The sequence below is a fragment of the Squalius cephalus genome (assembly GCF_949319135.1).
Source record: "Squalius cephalus genome assembly, chromosome: 25".
NCBI lineage: Eukaryota > Metazoa > Chordata > Actinopteri > Cypriniformes > Leuciscidae > Squalius > Squalius cephalus.
Window position 1 is genome coordinate 11823718 of NC_137146.1, and position 23838 is coordinate 11847555.

Here is a 23838-nt window from a genome sequence, read left to right on the forward strand (position 1 = left end):
CCCACGGTCCATTAAACTAAAGTCCCCGTGGTTAAATAAAAACGAGCTGTTCGGTGTAAACGAATTAACATGGAGAGTGAAACGAAACTCAATTAGTTAGAGATGTGTGCGTAACGTGCGCGCACCGGGCGGTCCGCTGTTTGGAGAGGTCAGAGCCAGAGAGAAACGGGCAGCATAAAAAGGTGATTGGAATTTCCCCAAGTCTTCTATGCTTAAAACACGTCCAAAACAATCAACCCTTTCCCATTTTAATAGATTAAAATAGATTTAAGCGTTACATTTCTATTTTTTTCTTCATTTTTAAGAGGGCTGAAATTAAATTCGCCAAAATGTCTCTATTTGGTTAGTTAGTTTTTTCCACAGAAATTACACCAAAATAATTTTTCATCCTTTAACATAAAATTTGTTGCATTTCAAATAGTATCAAGATTAGTAAAAGTAACGGAAGAATCACCCATTCTTTTATATTTAGCCTATGAAAAAGGTTGAAACATTTGTATTATGTTCAAGCAACATTGGAGTGGAGACTGTATGACATAGTGCTGTGTTTACATGGGCCTCTTCAAATGACAATAATGGCACTTTCTCTATCTTAATGGGGCTCTCATGCGATACCATAAAGTTCAGGTAAATCCATTCCTCGCAAATCAAGCCTTGTAACGACGCTTAATGGTGTTTATATATGAGCTCTTTTGAAAAGGGAAGGAAACCGTTATCCGCGACTATTTTCACAATGTTGAAAGAGCACAAAAGGTTTTATGAAGCGTGAGTAAGACGACGCAATTTGGAAGTATATCCATGGAAGGTTTTGAGAGGTATAATGGTGCAAAGTGATATTTAATGTAGCTTTGCCATGCCAAAGAGGAAATACACAACTTAAGGCACTGGTACATAAAATCGGCTATAGCAATTAAAATGCGTTTTGAAACTTTAGATAAGATGCAATAAACCAGTTAGGGGACACGCAAAAGCGTTCTGGAACCACTTGTATGTTTGAGTAGGAGTAATGTGTAGCTATAAACGAGTTCAGCGTAGATAAATCATAATGGTACATTGGGACAATTGCGTTATGTAAAACGATACGAAATCAGATGTTGATAAAACAGGTGTTGTTATCACATATTTTTTGAGTTTCTATTAAACCAATGTCCTATATATATATATATATATATATATATATATATATATATATATATATATATATATATATATATATACACACACACACTGTATATAGGCTATAAACAAAACAAACACCCGAAGAGACATTTGTAAAGCACAATAAGGTTTTAAAATCGTCCTGAAAATCGGACTTTCAAGTTAAACATAAATATTCACAGCCTTTCTCAATAAAAAATCTGTCTGTTTAGTTGTTTTTTAAAATGCTATTTTAATAATATTGTTCAGCAAACATGAACAGACGTAAATATCTCATGCATTCCCAAAACAAATCACTCCGTTGAGTGTTCCATCACTTTTTCTTTCTGTCAGTGTATTTTTTGACATCTGGAGAACTGTCCCGCACTGGTGAGCGCGATCGACTCCTATCTGACTTCCGGGAGAGGCTGGGGGAGTGGCTTCTGGATGATGAATGATTGCGTGTCGAAGAGCGGTGTTTTGAAGTGTGAGAATGAGAAGAAGAATTGTGTCTTCTGCGTGAATCGACTTTCTTGTGATTGCACTTTTCACAGTCTGTTTTACGATGTCTTTCACAAACTCTGTTGTACCGGTGTTCATCCCTTCCTCTCTCAGAAGTACGCGTCAGAGCAGAGGAACGAAGAGTGTTCAGCAGAAAGCGCTTGTTTGTACTTCCCAGCGGACATTTCATCCTAGAATACAGCGATTTAACCAGCTTTCAGACGCAAAATACATAAGGGAATTACACATATATTTATTTATGATAAAGAAAGCTTTCTAACATGGTTATCCACACTTACCAGCCAGCAGGACCCATTGTCTGGGCCCGGACTTTTGCTCTATTAGCTTCTTTAAGGAGCTCCTCCACTGCTTTCCTGTGGGAGGAAGGAATATTAACAGGATTTACAGAGTGCCCTTAAGAACCCGAAGCATTTACTGTTTCACTGACAATCCTGTCTGAAGCAGGGACAAGAAGATTCAAGGTTTATTTAAGGCAGTGTCACTGTACAGGGTGGGCCATTTATATGGATACACCGTAATAACATGGGAATGGTTGGTGATATTAAAGTCCTGTTTGTGGACTTCTAAATGGCCACCATGGTCACCACCCATCTTGAGGAGTTTGCTCCCTCACATATACTAATGTGCCACAAACAGGACTTTAATATCACCAACCATTCCCATGTTATTACGGTGTATCCATATAAATGGCCCACCCTGTAGTATGATACCTGGCCATACATTATTACCTAACGTTATTCCTCTTCACTGACCGTTAGCCTATAGTGTTGCACACATAGCATCACATCATAACAACTAACCCCCTGAATTGGTTGAAAACAAATAAATATATATATTTAGGATATTCATACCTCTCTAGTTCACTATCATCCATGATTTATTTAAACTTTAACGGCATTCGATTAAATTATAATTCGTTTCGACTCTGCTTGCTAGCTGCTGCTGCTGCTGTTGTTGTTGTTTCCTACACTTGAGGACCCAAATTAGGACCCAGTTTGACTAGCTCAGTCCTAACCTAAATAACCGATGTAAAAATATAACCTGACGTCAGTTACGTACATGAGCATGACGATACAATTTCAAACGAAAAATATAAAACCTTTCTGTGCTTTGAATTAACAAGTACAACATTTATTTGCGACACTTTGCTGAAGATCTACGATCGCATTTCAATCAGGCACCTAAATGGTCACATCTGCTGTTCGATTGACAGCTTGCTTGCTGAGTTCGGAACCACATACTAACATACTACTCCTACTGTTTTTACTATATCTTTCTATGGCAGGAAAAGTTAGAGTAGTATGCTGTTCCGAATTCAGCAGCGTTGAGCGCCCGAATCTGCCCAGCGGAACGGGGCCGGTGTCGGTGATGAGAAGGACGACTCATTTCTGCGAATCGGTTCTCTTGAACAGTTCGTTTGAATGAAACCGTGCAAAATGATTCAGTGATTCTTTACGTTATTACGTGGTCCCCTGGCATATTACATTTTCTAAAACGTTCTAGTTAAGTCATATGTAGGCACATATTGCTATTTATTACGTTTTTCCGATTGATTTTGTATAGGCCTAAATATGGGTGTTTATTAATGTGTCTCAGTTAAATTTGTTTCCACCATGATAGATCCCACTAATTGTAACCTAAATTTAATTTGTATTTACAACAAACAAAACTAAAATTCCTTTACATCCCTTGCTAATCATTTATTTATATTTAAAAATAATAAAAAAAAAACTTTTGTTTGTGTTGCTTTCGTAGATAAAATTCGATACAATTACGTCATACACATTTCCAGAGAATTTTATTTGTAACATTTGTGCTATTCGGCTGTAAGGTAACTTATGCAAATGAAATCCTTATTAGTTAACTCCAAATTATTTTACTATCAGAGACGCGCGTTCTCGGTTCAATGAGTCGGGCAGTTGTTGACTCGAGAGCCGTTCGGACCGAGTCATTTCAATACGTGTGTAGAGTACACGTGTATTGTTCAGACCAGATTCACGAACCGGTTCGACTGATTTGTCCAAAAGAGCCGACTCAAATGAATCATTCGTTCACGAATCGGACATCGCTACAAGACAGATACGGGGGTGTTTTGACGTGCGGATGCGGCTCGGGCAAGCTGCGGTGGATGTGATTGAGCTCCATGATTCTCCCCTCTCGGGGCCAGAGTTCACACCATCCAAGGGGAACGCGAATAGGTAATGTTATTCAAATACTCATATTATTACTCGCTGATCCTTTATTAGGCTACTACACATATATTTTGTTAGATGCCATTGTCGTCCATTGTACAGGCGATGGCTCAGACAGAGAGACATTAAACGAAAAATTTACAGCGAGCCGCTCTGTAACATAAATAATGAGATATCGATATTTGTATGTGTCATAGATCCGGATTGGATACGCCTTATTAACGAGACAATTCATGCAGGTGGCATCCACAGACATTTTAATTCAGCAGAGAAAGCGCCGTTATTTCTCCTCCCCCTCCCTCCATTAATTTATTTTTGTTGCCTACCTGTTTGTGAATGTACAACCTTTCAGAAAATTAAGGTCAATGTATTGATTTGGAAAACATGCGCGTGATGTGTCAAAAATGGTGGTTTGTGAATAGATCTGCAGAATGGAAACATGTCATTGCTATTGAAAGCCGTTTGCTCAATAAATAAAGACTTTATGGATGTGCATATCATTCTCCATGGAAAATGTCAGATATTGCTTGCTTCCTTGGTAGATGTTTAAAGATCAGGCATTAATTCTATTGTTTTATGTCAGTTCAGCTGAACAAACATTTAATTCTTCATCCGCCAGACAGCCAGATAAGCTCTGAATGTGCCATTTTGCAAGTGAGAACAGAGACAACTGTGACAGCTTAAGATACAAGGATACAACAAGTGAGTGGCCTTGTCGAACAGCCCCTGCGGTCAATACCTAAACACTCCCTTGTGATTAAAAGTCATCAGAGAATCAACAAAGAATAGGAATCCTAATGGCAACTGCCCATTCAGCCTTATGTAATGAAGTCCCACATCATGCTATCAAGGGATGAGGTTTAAGTACAAGCTGCTTCATTTAGATCAGACTATCCATTTTGAAACATTACAGTGTGCTGGACGAGTGAGCATGGGTATGTGTGTCTGATGAGACGTTGACAGGGCTTTGTAGTGGGAACAGAGGAGCCTTGTGTCCTCATGATTTATTCATGTCCAGCTGCAAGATAAAAACAGAGGCAGGTAGTCACAGAGATGCCGTTGACAGACCAAGCGTGGGGCTGGTCATGGACGCACAGCTGTCGGATGCTGCTGTGAATACAGGCGAAGGTTGTAGTTATTGTTGGCCCAATAGATTGCCCCCTGCTGTTTGGTGGCCTTAAAAAGGCAATTATAAAAGGTGTAGCTCAGGGGTTTTCAGTCTTTTAGATGCCACGCACCCCAAATTCACCCTCTCACTTTCAGTACCTTTCAAAAGTTTTTTAATGTTTTGAAAGGAGCGTCTTATGCTCACCAAGGCTGCATTTGTTTAATCTAAAATACAGTAAAACAATAATATTGTGAAATACTATTAATTCATTTTCAATTTTAATATGTTTTAAAATGTCATTTATTCCTGTGGTCAAAGCTGCATTTTCAGCATCATTAGTCTTCAGTGTCACATGATCCTTCAGAAATCATTTTAATATGCTGATTTGGTGTTCAAGAAACATTTCTTCTTATTATTATCAGTGTTGAAAACTGTTTTTTGTTGCCGTGTGACGCTGAAGACTGGAGCAAGGATGCTGAAATTCAGCTTTGACATCACAGGAATACATTATTTAAAAAAAAAAAAAAATTATTGTAATATTTTTTCACATTAATGTTTTTACTGCATTTTTGATTAAATAAATGCAGCCTTAGTGAGACTTATTTCAAAAACATTTTAAAAAAGTAATGTTTCCAAACTTTTGACAGGTACCCCCATAAAGGCCTATTTTTTATAAAAAAATGTGTATAAATATTATATATATTATATATATATAAAAATATTATAAATATCTGTACATTATTATAAGGAAAACATTCCACTACTCATTATATAACTGTACTGTTAGATGTATTATTTATTTAATTACATTTTTATTTATTTATTTTTTATCAAATTTATTTAGGTGTTTTGTGGAATCTTATTTTTTATTATTTGTTTATTTATTTTGATTTTTCTGTACTGTTTTTCTCTAAACTTCTCCATGGAGCCCAGGTCTAGTTCACACAAAAATGAACGTTTTTCCACACCTGTATGACTTTATTTCTTCAAGCTAAGGCGGGCATCAACATTTTCTGTGAATAATGACAGCAAAAAACGACCTGAAATCATATTTATTATATGAAAAAGTATTGAAATGATACTTTTCAGAAATCCACCTTTTGTGTAAAAAAAAAAAAAAAAAAAAAACAGGCTTGGAACGACATGATGGCGAGTAAATATAGACAGACTGTGAACCTTTCTTTTAAATTTGAAATGTATCACAATTAGAAACAGGGCCTTCAGAAGGAATGATTTTAATTATAATCTAGTAGATTTTGATTAATATTTGTATTTAATAACTTGAAGTAGTTTGCATTCCACCCTTCCACCCTTGTTTTTATGAACAAATCTGTTCAGATCTTATAGAGTGACTGTTTTTTTTATCTTCTTCTCTTGCCTCTCGTCTTCTCACTTTCACATCCAAACCTCTTGACTCTGTGCTCCCTGCTGCAATCCTAGATAATTCTCTCTCAGCGGGATTGAAAGATTGCTCCGGGCGATAGAGCAAGAGATTACACTGTCAGATTAATGTACAGGAGTAAACCCACACTGCTCTGCAACATAATCTCATCCACACAACACATGGCGCACACACACAAACACTCTCTCTCGTTCACAACAGTTACCTCACTTCTTCTCTCCGACCCTTCAGAGTGATGTCACACCGTCTACCAGGGGGTGGCCGTCCCCTGCCGGAGTCACACAGCCTCTGACGCCCATGGGGCGGACACCCCCGTCACCAAGATACTGAGTGCGTGTAGCCGAAGCCGAGCGCGATGGGCAGTCTGGGAGAGGGAGTGGACCCGGGCATGGTGAGCGAAGCTCTTCTGGAGGCCCTTTGCTCTGAATGTGGACAGATTCACCGCGCCTGGGAGAACCATCTTTACAACTATCGTTTGGAAGTGGACGATGATTTGGTGTGCCACATCTGCCTTCAGCCGTTGGTTCAGCCCCTGGATACACCATGTGGCCACACCTTCTGTGCCCGCTGCCTGCGCAGCTTCCTGCAGGAACGGGACTTTTGTCCGCTGGACCGCGCGCATCTGCAGCTGCAGGTCTGCCGGCGCTCCAGCATCCTGGTGCACAAGCTGCTGGATAAGCTGTCGATCACCTGTCCGCTCACGCCCTCCTGTTCTCTCAGCATGCCACGCTGTGACCTGGAGGCACATCTCAAACACAGGTAAGAGACTCACACTTGCTTACGCACAAATATTCACATTCAGATATTTCATCTCAAATGCAAAAGCTGTTGAAATCAAGGGCATAAAAAAGGGTTCCTATGTTTTTTTTTTAATACTGCTTTGGATGTAAATCATCTTTACCTGCAGTAAAGACTCGTTGAAAAGCTGCAAATGCAATAAAGAGCTGCTTTTCAATGGATTGTAGGATCCCAAGACTATTTCAGTGGGAAAAACTGCTGTAAATGATTCAGTGCATGACTGAACTGTCCTAATAAGTCAAACTGAATCACGAACAATTTCAGACCTTTTTGCAAACCCATTTGACTGATTAGATCAAAAGAGTGATTCATTTGCGTATCTGGCATTGCTAGCTCTTATTCTAAACAGCTGTTAAAAAACAAACTTTATCGCTGAAATATTATCAGAGAAAATGATTCCGAGGTCGGTATACGGTAATCTTCACAAAAGGTTTTTATGAGTAATATTTTATGGTATTTTACTGATGCTTGTCCTTTAGTAAAAAGGATCTAGTAATGCCACTGGCTGAAATAATCACTTTATGCCTTTATTGTATCATTTTATCAGTAGAGCCTGGTGCTTGCAATGGCAAGCTCATGGGTTTGATTCCCATTGAAAGCAAGATTTTATCAAATATATACCTTGAAAGTAATGTAAGTTGTGTTTCTATAAAAGCATATACCGATTGATTTAATGTACACGTAATGGTTACTTTCAACATTTTACACACAAAACTTAGAGCTATAAGCATAAAATGTTTTTTCCTTTGCAGCCAAGAACTACCCAATTAAACATGAAGGACTGGCATGTAAAGCAATTAACTACAGTTGGCTTATTTTAAAGACACTATGATATTGGTTCACATGTGCAGTTTTCTTTCTTTTGATGATATATTTACTTATTCGGGAATGTTTAGAACTACACTAGCATGTTGGTGGCCTCAAATCTAACAGATATAAGCCACAAAACTTTCATTTTAATTTTCACATTGTGAAATTGTGGTGTACCTTTACATGTAAAAACCTGATCAAAATGCAGAACACATTTTAATAAACAGCTCAACTTGAGCATAAGCACATGTCTGCTGGGCCAGAACTACTATCAAACACAGGTATCTGTTAGAGTTAGAAGTGATGCTTAGCAGACAAAGGCTACTGTGACTTTCTTGTGAGTGGAGCCTGCTAGGGTTGATCTGACTTCCTATCTGGGGATTATTTGCCCCTTCGTCATGTGATGGGAGATTAGTCGGTCCTGTGTAATGCACTGGACAGCAGCAGTTTCATATTCTCTTCAGCCATGCTGGGAAACTTCAACTCGAGAAACCTTTTCAACCACTTCTTCTGTGAGACTGCCAAGGGCAACCCAGAGCTATGGTGAGTTAGAGAGTCCACAGCGTGGTATTTTGTTCTAAGAGTTGGCAGGACTGTGTGGTTTGAGAGAGTGGTATAAATTTAGAAATGAGTTCTGGTGCAAAAGATAGAATTGAATGGTGTCTTTGGATGACCTGAAGGTCTTGGCCTACTAAGGGTTTGATGCCTGAAGCCAAACATCAGTTGAATAGTTCAAAGTTGAGTTAGTTCACAAATCAGAGGACAAAAAAGTATTTGCTATAATCATCTGTTTTTGTAAAAACAAGTAGAAAGGTGGAACTTATCAAGGTTTTGCCAGATCATTCATAGATAATTGTTGCAAGAATGTTTTATTTATAGCTCAAAGGAGATTAGCTAACCTTAACAAGGCACTAACGCCTTCTTAAGAGTAGACTGAGAGTTACTGCCAGCATTAGCCAGCTTCTCTTAGCTTTGTTGACAGTCGGTGCTTTCTTGTTATACTATGAGACCTCAGCATGTAATACTATCCTACAGGTCTTTGTCCTCATTGTTGCGTAGAGTAATTAATTAGTGCTGTTATTTGTATGACAGTTATGTTTGTAAAATGCTGCAATACTCCTAGCTCAAAGGCTAAGAAAAATCCCATAGTTTCACAGGACCAGTGTTGTCATTGCTAACTAAAACGAAAATAAAATATAAATAGAAGATGTAAAACTTAAACTTAAAACAAAACGAGAATACAAGATCAGGGCCTTTACGTTAGGTTCCTGAAATAGCATCTGCCCTGAGGATGTAGCGCAAGGCTTTTTGTGTAATTTGCTTCCTTTTTCTTGCCCTTGTCCTCCACTTCATGTCAACCAGACCTCTGTGTACCTAGACTCCTGAATATTTTAGGTTACAGGTTACTGTGTTTATATTTTTATGACTGTGTGTGGGTCTAGGTGTCCTGGGACACAGAGCCAGCGAACAAAGCTAGATCGGACGAAGATGGAGGGAGGCGAAGACAGGGTCACGGCGACCGATCCCCCCAGATCGCCCCAGACTGAGATGAAGGAGAGTACACCATCACCACCTGCTGGATCCAACGCAGGCAACAATGTTCCTACATGGACAGAAGAGCCTGGCGTAGACAACCCCGCCTTTGAAGAAAGCACGGAAGAAGACAGTTAGTACCCTAAGTATAACTTTCAGAACACTCTATCAACAACTTGGTCACTCGTCTAAACGCAGTCGATTTTAATAGACATTCACTCTAAGGCCACATTCACACAGCAGCAGAATATGGTTGTCAGTCCTTTTTGAGTCCTTAATATGGTTACGTTCACACACAGTTTAGTTATTTACAGGAGTGACAACCGCATTCTATAACCAAACTCACACCTGTAAAATTTCAGGACAACAACCGCATTCTGGAAAACCTGTGCTGTTTGAATGGAACCGGATTGGACAACTAGACAACTGCACTGCACAAATGCGTGTCTACCATGTGTTGCTGGTTTTCATGTGTGGTTTCGGTAACTGATAGTAACGAAGATATGATGGGGTTTTAGATTCAGTCACTGTTCTTCAGCGGAGCTGTTGAAGGGATAGTTCACTTTGAAATTAAATTTTGGTATGTTTTAGCTTACCTCAAGGGCATCCAAGATGTAGGTGTCTTTTTTTCCGCAGTAGTTTCAATTTTGATATTTTTAGGTCAAACCGTTCTTCAAGCCACGTCCAAGTGATCTGAGGGCGCGCGCGCATCCTGCTGTGTGACGTGTGCGCAGACTGGTGCATAGAAATATATACACTAGAATAGATCCCGCCTTGCCTACGGCATTCGTTCCAATGAACTGCCGTAGCCAAGGCGACATCTAGTGTATATATCTATGCACCAGTCTGCGCACACGTCACACACATAGACTGTAAAAAATAGGATGCGCACGCGCCCTCAGATCACTTGGACGTGGCTGTGTACAAGAGTTAAAAAACGATATAAATACTGTTCGTTTTCTCACACAAACCGCTCGTTTCGTGTCTTAGGCCATCAATGTGTACTTACGATGGGGAATTGTTTAATTTGGACGATGGGGAATTGTTTTAATTTGGACTCTGTGCATGCTCTTTGAGACAGTGACCACAGACCTGCATTATATGACTGACAGACAAGAACGGTTTGACCTAAAAATATCAAAATTGAAACTACTGCGGAAAAAAAGACACCTACATCTTTGATGCCCTTGAGGTAAGCTAAAACATACCAAAATTTAATTTCAAAGTGAACTATCCCTTTAACGTGTTAACTGAAACTGACTTTTCAGTTCTCTTCATTAGAGATTAGCATTAGCACATGTTGCTTAGCTGACACTTGTTTTTTCAAAAAAGTGTTTGTAAAATGTAGCCGTCTTTCTTTCTCTCATAGGTGTCCATGGTCTGGAGTGCGCTCCTCCACGTGTGAAGCGTCCTCTCAGCAACCCGTGCATCCATCTTCTCCGGACTGGCAGTTCAGCCTCTTCAGGATGGGACTTTGTTGAAACTTTGCCTCTTTCTGCTGAAGAAGGTGTGATTATTTCATATGAACCTAGAACCAAATCACTTTTGTTTCTCTGAGTTCCTTTGAAATCTTTGCTTGGGTTCCATAAGTCTTGTTCTTTAGGTTGTGTGAAACTTCCATCTCTACCTGAGGGAGAAATCACAACTATTGAGGTTCATCGTGCAAACCCCTACACAGAGCTGGGCATAAGTATTGTTGGTGGAAACGAGACCCCCCTGATAAATGTGGTAATACAGGAGGTGTACCGTGACGGTGTTATAGCCCGAGACGGAAGGCTGCTGGCTGGGGACCAATTACTTCAGGTATTGCCGCTATGTTCCGAAATAACTGTCTGATTAAATAGCATTGTCACTGCTATTTACAGAGCAGCCCTGATACTTTAATCAATCTCTAAAGAGCTCTAATGAATAGTGGCTGCAGAATGGCTATGAAGAGATGCAGTCTTTGCCACAGATACAGAACAGAAAACTTCAAACTGATATTCACCTTAATATGTGACGTGCTCTATCATTTTGAGTCGTTTTGACCCAGAAAATAATTTTTTAGTTTATGCATTGACTGAAAAAGATAACTCTTTGCTCTTTAATTATATATTTATTATGTTTTGGTTCAGCTGTACAAATTAGTTTTTTAGAAAATTGACATTTTATTCAAACATAAACTACTGATTTTGTTTTAAAGAAATTAATACTTTTATTTAGCAAGGATGCATTAAATTGATCAAAAGTGACAGCAAAGACATTTATTGATTAACAAAAGTTTTTTCTTTTTTTTCAAATACTGTTCTTTTGAACTTTCTAGTCATCAGAGAATCCAAAAAAAATAAAAAATGTATCTCAGTTGCCAAAAAATATGAAGCAGCACAACCGTTTTCAACATTGATAATAAATGTTTCTTGAGCAGCAAATCAGCATATTAGAATGATTTCTGAAGGATCATGTGACACTGAAGACTAAATTAATGATGCTGAAAATTCTGTTTTTCTATCCCAGGAGTAAATTAAATTAAATGTTTAAATAGAAAACAGTCATTTTGATCAAATAAATGCAGCCTTGGTGATAAAAAATAAGATAAAAAGACATCAATAACAGGTTAAGTAAAAATGTAATAATGTAAAAAAAAAAAAAAAAGTAATAATAATATTATGAATGACATCCTGAGAAAAATAAAATGTCAGACGGCATGCTATTCACAATCTATTTTATTGACATATTTCCGCATTTTGTTATCAGCACAAAGCTGAACATTTATTTAATCAAAAACCACGTAAATCACAAGAAAAAATTGCTCATTGCAGCTACCGACTCAAAATAACAGAGCACATCACATTTGTCAAACCGATTCAATCTTTCTCTACACTTCCCATTCGAGTGCAGGTGAACAACGTAGACATCAGTAATGTGTCCCATAACTTCGCTCGCTCCACACTGGCACGTCCCTGCGCCACTCTGCAGTTGACGGTTCTGAGAGAACGCCGCTGCTCTGCCAGGCCACCTGTGGCAACTGCTACACCCAAGGGCAGCCCTGCCAGCATACGCATCACGTTGCACAAGCGGGAATCATCAGAGCAGCTGGGGATCAAGCTGGTGCGGCGTACAGATGAAGCGGGTGTGTTTATCCTGGACTTGCTGGAGGGAGGGTTAGCCGCTAAAGATGGACGACTTTGCAGCAACGACAGAGTGTTGGCCGTCAACGAGCACGACCTGAGACACGGCACGCCTGAGCAGGCAGCTCAGATTATACAGGTAGAGATAAAGCATGTGTGGGGGGCAGTTCAGGTCAAGATAAGGATGCTAGTAGACCTTTGCTTTGATAAATGATATTAAAATTCTATATTTTTGTCTAAATAAATTACAAATAAAACACACACACAAAAAAAATTCAGTAATTTTAAATGCTACAAGGGAATTTAGGCATCACGGCATTATAATATAAAGTAAAAAAAAAAGGATATTTATTATGAGATTTGCTAAATATTGCATACCTATTATTATATTATTAGTATTTTTAAATATTAATTTTAAGCGAGCAACAGGTGTTAATTTTAGTATTCTTTATATAGTTATTAATATTTTGAATTAACGTATTTTTATATTTAAAAAGTATTTATATTTATATTTTAGTGCTTCTGTTATTTTATTCGTTTTTTAATATATTTAGATAATATAGATAGATAGAAAGATAGATAGATAGATAGATAGATAGATTGACTTATTGTGGCCAGCCTAAGGCACACCTGTGCAATAATCATGCTGTCTAATCATCATATTGATATGCCACACCTGTGAGGTGGATGGATTATCTCGGCAAAGGAGAAGTGCTCACTAACACAGATTTAGACAGATTTGTGAACAATAATTGAGAGAAATAGGCCTTTTGTGTACATAGAAAAATGGGGGCAACAACAAAAGTGTTGCATTTATAATTTTGTTCAGTGTATATTTTATTTTAGTTTGAACAACACTGTAATCTAAATGTAAAAATAGGAGAAATCATCATGCACAATTAAATATCCAATATCAGCTGATACGATCAATTAAAAAAAAAAAATCAAATATCGGCCACTTACTAATATGATAATTTTCTATTTTCACTTACTAATATTCTAAATATTGCCCGAAAAAAAAAAATCCCAAAGATTTATCATTTATTTAGATTTCAGCCACATCTAGAACCCAGAAAACCAGACCTAGCAACACCTTAGCAATGACATAGTATCATCCTTGCAACCTCCCCAGCATGACGGTGACTTTTGCACAGGCTCACTTCAGAGGCTTTTTTCTTCAGAAAATATAAATCTAGTTTCCTCTAGTAAATGTTCTCATAATAAAACAGCTATTGTCATCTGTGCAAATCTCAGTGCCTGTTTGGGACATTAGGACACTGCCGCTGCTGCCCTACTCAGAGGGTAATGTGATTGATAGTATCTTTATGTCTACGTGAGCTGCTTTCTCCCATCTGGCTGCCCCGATCACACAGAGAAAGGGCAGCTAAAGCATTAATAAGAATAGCACTGGCAGACAGCAGACTGTCTTTTCAATACAGGGGTGTCGCTATGGTTTCTATCGCTTGCCCTTCGGTTGAAATCATGTGGCCCCCATCGAGCCCCCTTTCTGTTCAGGGCCCTTGGAATTGTTCTAACCCCTCCCCCCTCCATTACGGCACCCTGGAGTAAGACCGCCTACTGTCATCTTCTAGGCTAGTGGAGAAAGAGTCAATCTGCTGATTAGCCGGTCCAGCAAGCAGACTATGGCCGTGCACACAGGCTCCACCTTGACCAGGGACATTTGGAGCCATGAACACATCCCGCCGCTTCCGTGCACTGCGACCCCCAGCCCTGTCCCAAGTCTGCACCTTGCCAGGTCTTCCACCCAGAGAGTGAGTACAAATGCCTGCAGCCAAGAGCGAGAACAAGTCTGTGTATGTTGCAGAATCTATTTTAGCTCTGTGAAGACGTAATTAGGGAGCCCTATTTCCGAAGCATCTGGGTAGCCTCCAGTTTTTCTTGAGTTTACACCACAACCTTAATTACTCCTGGTTGGATCTATTATGAGATCAATTATGAAGTTGAAGTAGAGCTGATCCCGTTGGGATGATGAACAGCACTCTACAGAGAGCCGATCAGAGTGTCAATTAAGAAATGGGCTTCCCTTTTTTCATATCCACATCTGAGAGAATTTTAGACTGTGCTGCTTGTGTAAATATGAGCGTGTGTTGTAGGACCTCTCCCAGTGTGTGACCTGTAAGGAGAAACACATCACTGTGAAGAAGGAACCTCACGAGTCTCTGGGTATGACTGTGGCAGGGGGACGGGGCAGCAAGAGCGGAGAGTTGCCGATCTTTGTGACGAGCGTCCAACCCCATGGCTGCCTTTCACGTGATGGACGAATCAAACGTGGTGAGTTACATAATCCTCATTTTCTTTCTGAAATTAGCATCTAGATAATCCTGACCCAAGTTTGAGCACATTTATGCAGCTACATATTAGCTGTCTACCCATTACCTCTAATCAGCTATACATTACCTATCATTAACATTGTGCCTATTTACTTTATTTATACATATTTCTGGTCTTATTGTGTATTATTCATTGGTTTGTATTATTCTGAAAAAATAAATGTTTGTTTTTGGTAGTGATAGGTTTCGCAGGACTTTTTATGGGTAATTTATCCAAATAAAAAGGGAAAAAATAAATGAAATTCCACTGCCAAATGATGAGATAATTTTAATAATTAATAAATTAGGAATGTCCCGATCTGTATCAGCTATCTTAAGCCCGATCCTTTATTTTAGCTCGTTTAGATCCTTCAGTCAGCTGTCATGCAGGTGTTGTGCAGTAGGTGGTGGCATAGAAATATACATATATGCCATCGGCCATATTGGACTGGTCAAAGCTGGTTGGTGAAACCTTGAGAGTAAGTTGATTGTGTGTCTGCAACTGTAGTTAGATCCATGTATGAATATATCTAGATCGGCAATAGACTTCAGCAGAGGATTTTGCGAAACTAAAACTAACACAATACAACACAACAAGACGAAGGCGTCAGCTTACACCATAATTTAAAAACCTTTAATGCTGAGTTAATACATATAAAAACACAGCCCAACACATTCGCACCTGTGAAAGGTTATCCCATTTCTTTGGAAATTTAAATCTCGGCGGTTTCACAACCAGAAGCTGCACAATGTTGTGGCATCATTGATTTCTAACGTGAGTGACGACATGCTGACCGTTCCAAGATGGCGGGCATGCCGACGTGTCTGGAGCGGTTGAATGTGGCATTGATATATATATACATATCTATGTGTGGTGGTATGCACCTTTAAGTGAGCTTAAAGCTTCGTTCGAGCTTCCGTGTTTAGCATATCTGATGCGCATTTTTGTAACAAATCATTCGAAAGTCATTTATTTACTGTTTATTTTTATCTTTTTATCTTGCTATTGATTGCGTCTTGCTTTGGACTTGACTAACAGACTGGCATTCTGACACAGTGAGCTTCATGCTTTCTAACCTTGTGTCCACTTTGTTTCTTTTTGCAATTATTCTGCTTTTTGTACATATAAAATACAATAAATTTATATCAGTCTGCTTACAATGTATATATATATATATATATACACTGTATATACTTTAGACATTCAACCAACTATAAGTAACTTTGCAACTACATACCAACTATACCAGTCATTAGAGTACTAGTAGACTGTCTGCATAATATCTTCTAACAGTTTATTGTGATGCTCCCCCAACAGACATTCTACTGACTATAAGTGGCTTTGCAACTACGTCAACTTATTCTACAACCCGAACCCGAACACCTAACCCTATCCTAACAGTCTACTAATACTTTAATGAGAGTTAGTTGACATGTAGTTGCAAAGTTACTTATAGTTAGTAGAATCTCTAAAGTGGACCATCAAAATAAAGTGTAACCAATATCATTACTGTAGTAGCCTAATTGTTGTATTGGAATTACTCCGTAGTGATAGATGTCCCATTCTTACATTTGGGCCCTGAGAAACTCTCTGCACATCCCTGTATACTAGGGCTGGTCCGAATACCATTTTTTGAGCTTCGAAGCTTCGGTAGTAATGAACATCGAATATTCGAAGCTTCGGAGAGAAGGGGCTGAACATATTCTTCTCTCTAATAAAGGCAGGAATCTCTATGTCTGTATCCGTTTGCATTTTGATTATTTCGAGAACCGTTCATCCAATCGACTTCACAAGGGAGTGCAGTGTCGCATTTGGTGCAATATAGATGGACACGCGACACGCAACACATTCAGAATTAATAAACTTTTAGTAAACTACAGAACAGCGCGAGCGGGAAGCGGCGCGCCTCACGCGAAAACGGACACTGCACTAGTGATATAAAACGCACACACACAGGTCTGTTAAATTAAGCAATACTTTTAAGGTAGTCTAATATTTTTCTGACTAACAAATTACTGACACAGTAAAGGGTAGATTTAAATAAAGAAAAACGAATTTTAAATAAAGAAAAACGAAATTTAAATAAAGAAAAACGAAATTTAAATAAAGAAAAAACGAAATTTAAATAAAGAAAAAACGAAATTTAAATAAAGAAAAACGAAATTCAAATAAAGAAAAAACTAAATTTAAATAAAGAAAAAACTAAATTTAAATAAAGAAAAACGAAATTAAGTTAAATTAAAAACGAGATTAATTTAGTTTGATAATAACTGGTAAAAAGGCTAATACATTTTGTTTCTATTATTCTATTTTCCACAATGTCAAAGCAACCCAAAACACAAGCAGGCATGCACTTCGGTCCATACAAACTTCGCTGTTCTGCGCTCTAGCCAGAGCACTCCCGGCGTCGGTTCTATTTCTAGTATGCACGCGTTTTCCGCTTGGCTCGAGCCGTGCCTGAGACGCGTGTCTTACGCAGACAGTGTGCAAACTCCAACCTGTTAACATGGGAGCCGAAATAAAAACGGACAGGTCACGCAGCTGAGACGCTCACGCCATGCAGCCAGTGTGTCGCCGGCCTTATTCAAGCGCTAATGAAAACCGTTGGCGGGGGTTTCCAGGTGTGCAAAAAAAAAAAAAAAAAAACGAATATTCGAATGTCAAATTTTCAAATCGAATACCAACCCACCGAACGAATATTCGAATATTCGGGTCCAGCCCTACTGTATACACTGTATTGATTTTAATAACTTGAAGTGTGCACCAAGCACTAGGAAAATACAAGTATCGGATTGGGACTCTGTATTGGTATATACTTAATATTCAATGACTTAGATCGGATCGGGGGCACAAAAAACTTGATTGGGACATCCCTAAAATAAATACATTTAAAACAATTCTTTCAAAAAGTGTGTTTAGTGACTTTTTAGAGGCAGAATAAATGCAATCCAATAATGGCCTTAATTATATATCAAACAACAATACTAAAACAAATACAATACTGTTTAATTCAATCATATTTATAAAATACTACTGACAAATTGCATAATGTGTAACTTTCTTGCCGTTTGTTGCGTTAACTTCAAGCAAATTCACATTGTCTTAAGAACAACCAGTCCGTAACTAAACGTATTAAAGTTTCAGTACGTTGTAAGCTGTTTGCATTTAATTCACTAAAAAGAACTCATTAGAGTAATTTGTTACTCTTGATTTATGTGGTTGATTTAATAGAAAGAAAAGAGTAATTAGAATCATTCATTAAGTATAAGAGTACATGAGTTTTGCTGTATATGTTTGATTCACTAAAAAGAACCGACTCATTCTTTCAGGAATCACACTACACTGGCTGTGTTATATGTGTTTGATTCTCTAAAAGAACTGACTCATTAGAGTCATTCATTCGTGAATCACACTACACTGGCTGTGCTGTATGTATTTCCTCTAATAGAACTGACTCATTAGAGTCATTCATTTGGGAATCACACTACACTTGCTGTGTTTAATTGACTAAAAAGACCCAAGTAATTAGTCATTCATTCGAGAATCACACTACACTGTTTGTGCTATATGTGTTTAAAACACTAAAAAGAACCGTGTCATGCATTCAGGATTCAGAAGAAACTGGTTCTATGTGTTTGATTCACTAAATTAGAATAGAGTCATTAGAATAATTTGTTTGGAAATCAGACTACACTGGCTGTACTGTATGTAGTTGATTCCCTAAAAAGAACCAACTCAGTTAGAGTTATTAATTCTATAATCGGACTACACTGATTGTGCTGTCTATTTCACGCTGTGGATTCACATTACAACAAGCTGTGGTGCTTCCTGTCCTCTAGACAAAAAGGCCCAGCCAAAAAAGGAAAACAGGATAACACTGTTTCACGCTTGTGTCTGATGATGAAGTGCACTGAAGTGAAACCTGTCTCCATGGGGCTTCAGCCGTGTTGCGGTCCTCTCTGTGTGGCTGTTTGGAGTGTCTCTAAGTGTCTTTGTCGTCTCTCGTTGCTCAGGGGATGTACTGTTGAGTATTAATGGTCAGGATCTGACCTACCTGAGCCACAGCGAGGCAGTGGGCACTCTGAAGACCAGCGCCGCGTCCTGCTCTGTCCAACTGAAGGCACTAGAGGTCAGCACAGTTGAAGAACCGGGCCTGGACGAAGAGCTTCTCCCTCCGCACGAAAACGACTACGACGCAAGCTGGTCGCCATCATGGGTGATGTGGCTTGGACTTCCCAGGTAAATCAAATTTTGTAGAGCTTCACGTGTAAGATTGATGAGTGAAATAAAACAACAGCGTTATTTGAGTGGATGTACTGTTGGATGAGTCCAAATGTCTTTTCAGACTCCATTAGGAGACTTAAAAATAGCTTCCTCACCTTGCTGAGCACTGATCCAAATAACCCTAAAATAGTCAATGCAATCTGGCCAGGACTACCATCATGCCAGGTTTCGTTTCACCTACTTTTTCCCATCCAAATCTGAGTGGAAACAGCTTTGAAGGGGAAAAAGGCAGCTATTTTGAGGACTTTTCTGTAAAATGTCTGTAGTGTTGATGTGTTTTGGATCAGCAGCTTTATGCAGTGTTAACCCATGAGGGGATTATGGCTGTGTCGTGATGTAAACAGCTGCAGATTATCAGATGAAACGCATATGTGGAGATAACTTGCTCCTAGCCCATTTTAGCCTAGCTTCGGGTCATTCAGTCCAAACTCTCTCTTTCCTTTTTCACTCTGTCCTCCCTTTTGTCCTTTATTATCCATCGCCTTTGCTTTGGCACCCTTCTGTTTCCTTCTCCCTTCCTGTCATTGTGCCAAATCCTCCATTTCTATGTCTCCTACCAACATGCATCTGTTTTTCTGTGTTTCTATGTCTGTTGTCCCCTAGTATTCCAAGTAATCTGACATGCAATTTTTTGACCTGTCAGCGATTAAACAGAAAAAATATATTTCCTGATGATGCACACTTACTTTCCACATTGTACTCTGTCACAGCTACCTGCATAGCAGTCATGAGATTGTCCTCCGCAGAAGTCACCCTGGCAGCTGGGGCTTCAGCATTGTTGGAGGTTATGAGGAGAACCACAGCAACCAGGCGTTCTTTATCAAGACCATCGTCCTTGGAACACCCGCTTACTACGATGGCCGTCTGAAGTGAGCAAGCACAACAAAACAAACAATAAACAATGAATAAATGCATCACGGCTAGATGATACAGCACTTTCAATATTACCTTGATTTAAAAAACAAAAGTAAATCCTGCACACTATCAATACAATCAATGATTGAGCTTGAACAGTATGTTGTTGTATATGCCTGATGAAGGTCATGAGACTGAAACGTTGCTAATAAATATTTTGTGATACTTTTTGAAAGTTGATAGTGTGTTGGATTTCCTTTTGTTTTTTAGATTTGACTTTTTATGGTCTTCTCTCCTACGAACCTATCTATTACCTGCAGGTGTGCGATGGTAATTGTTAATTAATATTACCATGATTAAAATGTGGAGGAAAAAAAACAAGAAAAAATCTCTGGCCATCAGTGTTTCAAGATATTTTTTGGGTAAACACTAAACAAAAACACAATTTTTTTCTTACATATTTAATTATAATTATTACATTTAGTGAATATATTTATTAATTTAATTTTTAATTATGAAATATAATTCATTATGTTTCATTATAGTCATAATTTTTTTATTTATACATATTTAACACGTAATACATTCTTATTAATAAATTACCATTTTATACCACAGAACTTTGTTGTGAATATTTATATTGAAGTCTGCATGAAATGGATTTTTTTTAATACATCTTACTGATATTATTGTGAACAATTGATCCATGCTTATGTTTAATTTTAAATCAACGACAGACAGACAGACAGATAGATAGATAGATAGATAGATAGATAGATAGATAGATAGATAGATAGATAGATAGATAGATAGATAGATAGATAGATAAGGCAACAGTGGCAAGGAACCAAAACTCCATCAAGGTGACAGAATGGAGAAAAAAACCTTGGGAGAAACCAGACTCAGTTGAGGGCCAGTTCTCCTCTGGCCTACGAGCGAGTGTGTGATTATGATTCAGGCAGCATTACAGGTCAGAAGTCAGATTGGATCAGAACATTCACAATATTATCCAGCTCCATCTGGTTGGAAGTCGTAGTCATCACGTCGGTTTGGAGACGACTTTATTGAGGATCAGTGCTGATTGCTGTCGTATCGATGAGGCCTTCACAGGGCTGATGAGGCTGGCACCTCAGGGATGCGTCGTGGATGGGTCCAGGCGCAGGTCCACCATCTGATCTGGATACCGCATGGATCCGGCTGACTTCAGTAAACCTCGGAATAAACATAAAGACTAACTTCTTATGATGTAACGAGTACATCAGGTGTTATAGGAAGTGTCCCCGGTTTCGGCTGACCTAATCTATGCAGCCTAATAATCATTTAACTGATTTGAATAATAGAAATGTTATGTTCTATATGAATGCCAGGTAAAAGAGATGCGTTTTTAGTCTAGATTTAAACTGACAGAGTGTGTCTGCTTCCTGGATAATGTTAGGAAGACTGTTCCAAAGTTTAGGTGCGTTCCGCATTTTTTATTGAAAGCATATGTCGTAATTTAGATATATTTTTAAGATGGAAGAATGCGGTCTTACAGATGCTAGAAATGTGGTTTTCAAATGAAAGATTGGCATCAAAGAGCACACCCAGTTTCCTAACCGATGACGAAGACTTGACAGAGCAGCCATCAATTGTTAGACAGTATTCTGGGTTAATACGTGCAGAGGTTTTTTGCCCAATAATTAGAAACTGTTAGAATTAAGTTTCTTCCTAATTTTTATATCAGCTATGCATTCCGTTAATTTTGTGAATTGGTGCGTTTCGTTGGGGCGTGAAGAAAGGTTTAGAGCTGAGTATCATCAGCATAACAGTGAAAACTAATTCCATGTTTCTAATGATATTCCCAAGGGTAGCATGTACAGAGTGAACAGCAACGGTCCTAGTACTGAGCCTTGTGGTACGCCATACTGGACTTTTGATCGATATGACATCTCTTCATTTACTGCTACAAACTGATAATGGTCAGATAAGTATGATTTAAACCATGCTAGTGCAATTCCCCTAATGCCAACATAATTTTCGAGTCTATTCAAAAGAATGTTGTGGTCGAAGGTAACAAATGCAGCACTAAGATCCAGTAACACTAATAGAAAGATACAACCACGATTAGATGATAAGAGCAAATAATTTGTGATTCTAATGAGAGCAGTTTCAGTACTATGATATGGTCTAAATCCTGACTGGAAATCCTCGCAGATACCATTTCTTTCTAAAAAGGAGGATACTGCCTTTTCTATTAATTTTGACAGAAAAGGTAAATTCGAAATCGGCCTGTAATTGACTAATTGTGTAGGATCAAGCTGCGTTTTTTTTAATAAGAGGTTTAATAATAGCCAGCTTAAAAGTTTTTGGTACATATCCTAGTGACAAAGATCAATTAATGACATTAAGAAGAGGATCTATGACCTCTGGAAGCATCACTTTCAATAGCTTAGTCGGTATAGGGTCTAACATACATGTTGTTGATTTAGATGATTTAACGAATTTAGACAATTCTTCCTCTCCTATAGCAATGAATGAATGAAATTTTTCCTCAGGGAGACTACAATGCACTGTCTGATGCGATACTGTAGTAGACGGTTGCAAAGTTATAATTGTCTCTCTAATGTTATCAATCTTGTAAGTAAAGAAGTTCATAAAGTCATTACTGCTGTGCTGTTTGGAAACGTCCGGTGTTGAAGCTTTATTTTTTGTTAATATAAGTTTCGAATAAATACGTAGGGTTGTGTTTGTTTTCTTCTAAAAGTGTTGAAAAATAAGCAGATCTGTATGCAATTGTGCTCTTTCCAAAAAAAAATTTCTTCCAGCTACGCTCCATTTTTCTGGCTGCTCTCTTAAGGGCCTGAGTGCTCGTTGTATCACGGCATTGGACTACTTTCTTTAAGCGCAATGGAGCAACTGTCTCTAAAGTGCTGGAAAAGAGAGAGTCAATCATTTCTGTTGCAACATCGAGTTCTTCTAGGCTATCTGGGATGCTGACGAGATGAAAGTGATCAGGAGGATTATAAAGCAATCTTTAGTGGCAGATTAAAAATCTTTAATCTTTGTATTAACATTATTCTTTACCATTGAGATTGTATCGATAGCATTGACATCGTCACAATGCTTCTTTTTCCATCCAGGTGTGGTGACATGATAGTGGCGGTAAACTGTCTGTCCACGGCTGGCATGAGTCATTCCGCGCTGGTGCCCATGCTGAAGGAGCAGCGGAGCAGAGTGGCGCTTACAGTCGTGTCCTGGCCAGGAAGTCTAATCTAACCCCACCAGGGCACCATGCCTCACCTCATATCTGTGTTCTAATGGTCCTATGTGTTCTACTCTCTGCCACGGAGGCACCATACTGTCAAAGCCAGAGCCTCGGAAAATTGAATGCTTTTACTTGATGCTGAATAAACAAGGCCTTAGAAAACCTGCCACGCCCATGAGGCCATCGCCCTCTGGAGAGCAGCCTTAAGGTCTCCCCTCACCATGCCGATCAGCAGTCCACTCTACCGGAGGTTTTATATACATGTTATCTCTAAATGTGATCTACGTTTGTGAATGTTTGTGTAAAAGAGACCGAACAAAAGTGTATGTGTGCAAGTATGAATGGATGAATGTGCACAGATGTTTAATAAATCTTTCCCAGTGAGGATATGAGAGTTAAGCCTCAGTTGATGTGTAAAATTTATTTCTAACCCCACTTAACAGATTTGATCCAAACATTTTACTATAATAATCTCAAAGTCTAATGTTAAAAAGTTCCAAGCTCTCTAGAGATGA

At 38.6% G+C, this 23838-nt stretch overlaps 2 protein-coding genes across 2 annotated transcripts; one reads left to right on the forward strand and one right to left on the reverse strand.

Moving 5' to 3' along the window:
- Window positions 1-1352: 1352 nt before the first annotated feature.
- Window positions 1353-2646, reverse strand: LOC307153616 (uncharacterized protein). The gene is made up of 3 exons (XM_079863189.1): window positions 2511-2646; window positions 1938-2012; window positions 1353-1829 (listed from the first exon to the last, which is right to left on the reverse strand). The coding sequence occupies exons 1-3, from the start codon at window positions 2531-2533 to the stop codon at window positions 1472-1474; spliced, it is 456 nt and encodes a 151-aa protein (XP_079719315.1). The 5' UTR covers window positions 2534-2646; the 3' UTR covers window positions 1353-1471.
- Window positions 2647-3690: 1044 nt separating this feature from the next.
- lnx2a (ligand of numb-protein X 2a) lies at window positions 3691-23727 on the forward strand. Its single transcript, XM_079863901.1, has 11 exons — window positions 3691-3857; window positions 6593-7120; window positions 9412-9635; window positions 10872-11009; window positions 11106-11305; window positions 12380-12748; window positions 14202-14381; window positions 14724-14901; window positions 18954-19179; window positions 19935-20093; window positions 23199-23727. Exons 2-11 carry the CDS (start codon window positions 6717-6719, stop codon window positions 23332-23334), a joined length of 2214 nt encoding a protein of 737 aa, XP_079720027.1. The 5' UTR covers window positions 3691-3857; window positions 6593-6716; the 3' UTR covers window positions 23335-23727.
- The last annotated feature ends 111 nt before the right edge of the window (window positions 23728-23838 follow it).

Excerpts from the sequence above, each read along its gene's own strand:
- LOC307153616 (XM_079863189.1), bottom strand. The coding sequence starts at position 2,533 with ATGGATGATAGTGAACTAGAGAG. Across the intron at positions 2,013-2,510 it reads GATGATAGTGAACTAGAGAG|GAAAGCAGTGGAGGAGCTCC; the intron begins GTATGAATATCC and ends TTCCTCCCACAG. Across the intron at positions 1,830-1,937 it reads ACAATGGGTCCTGCTGGCTG|GATGAAATGTCCGCTGGGAA; the intron begins GTAAGTGTGGAT and ends GCTGTATTCTAG.
- lnx2a (XM_079863901.1), top strand. The coding sequence starts at position 6,717 with ATGGGCAGTCTGGGAGAGGGAGTGGACCCGGGCATGGTGAGCGAAGCT. Across the intron at positions 14,902-18,953 it reads TGATGGACGAATCAAACGTG|GGGATGTACTGTTGAGTATT; the intron begins GTGAGTTACATA and ends CTCGTTGCTCAG. Across the intron at positions 19,180-19,934 it reads ATGTGGCTTGGACTTCCCAG|CTACCTGCATAGCAGTCATG; the intron begins GTAAATCAAATT and ends ACTCTGTCACAG.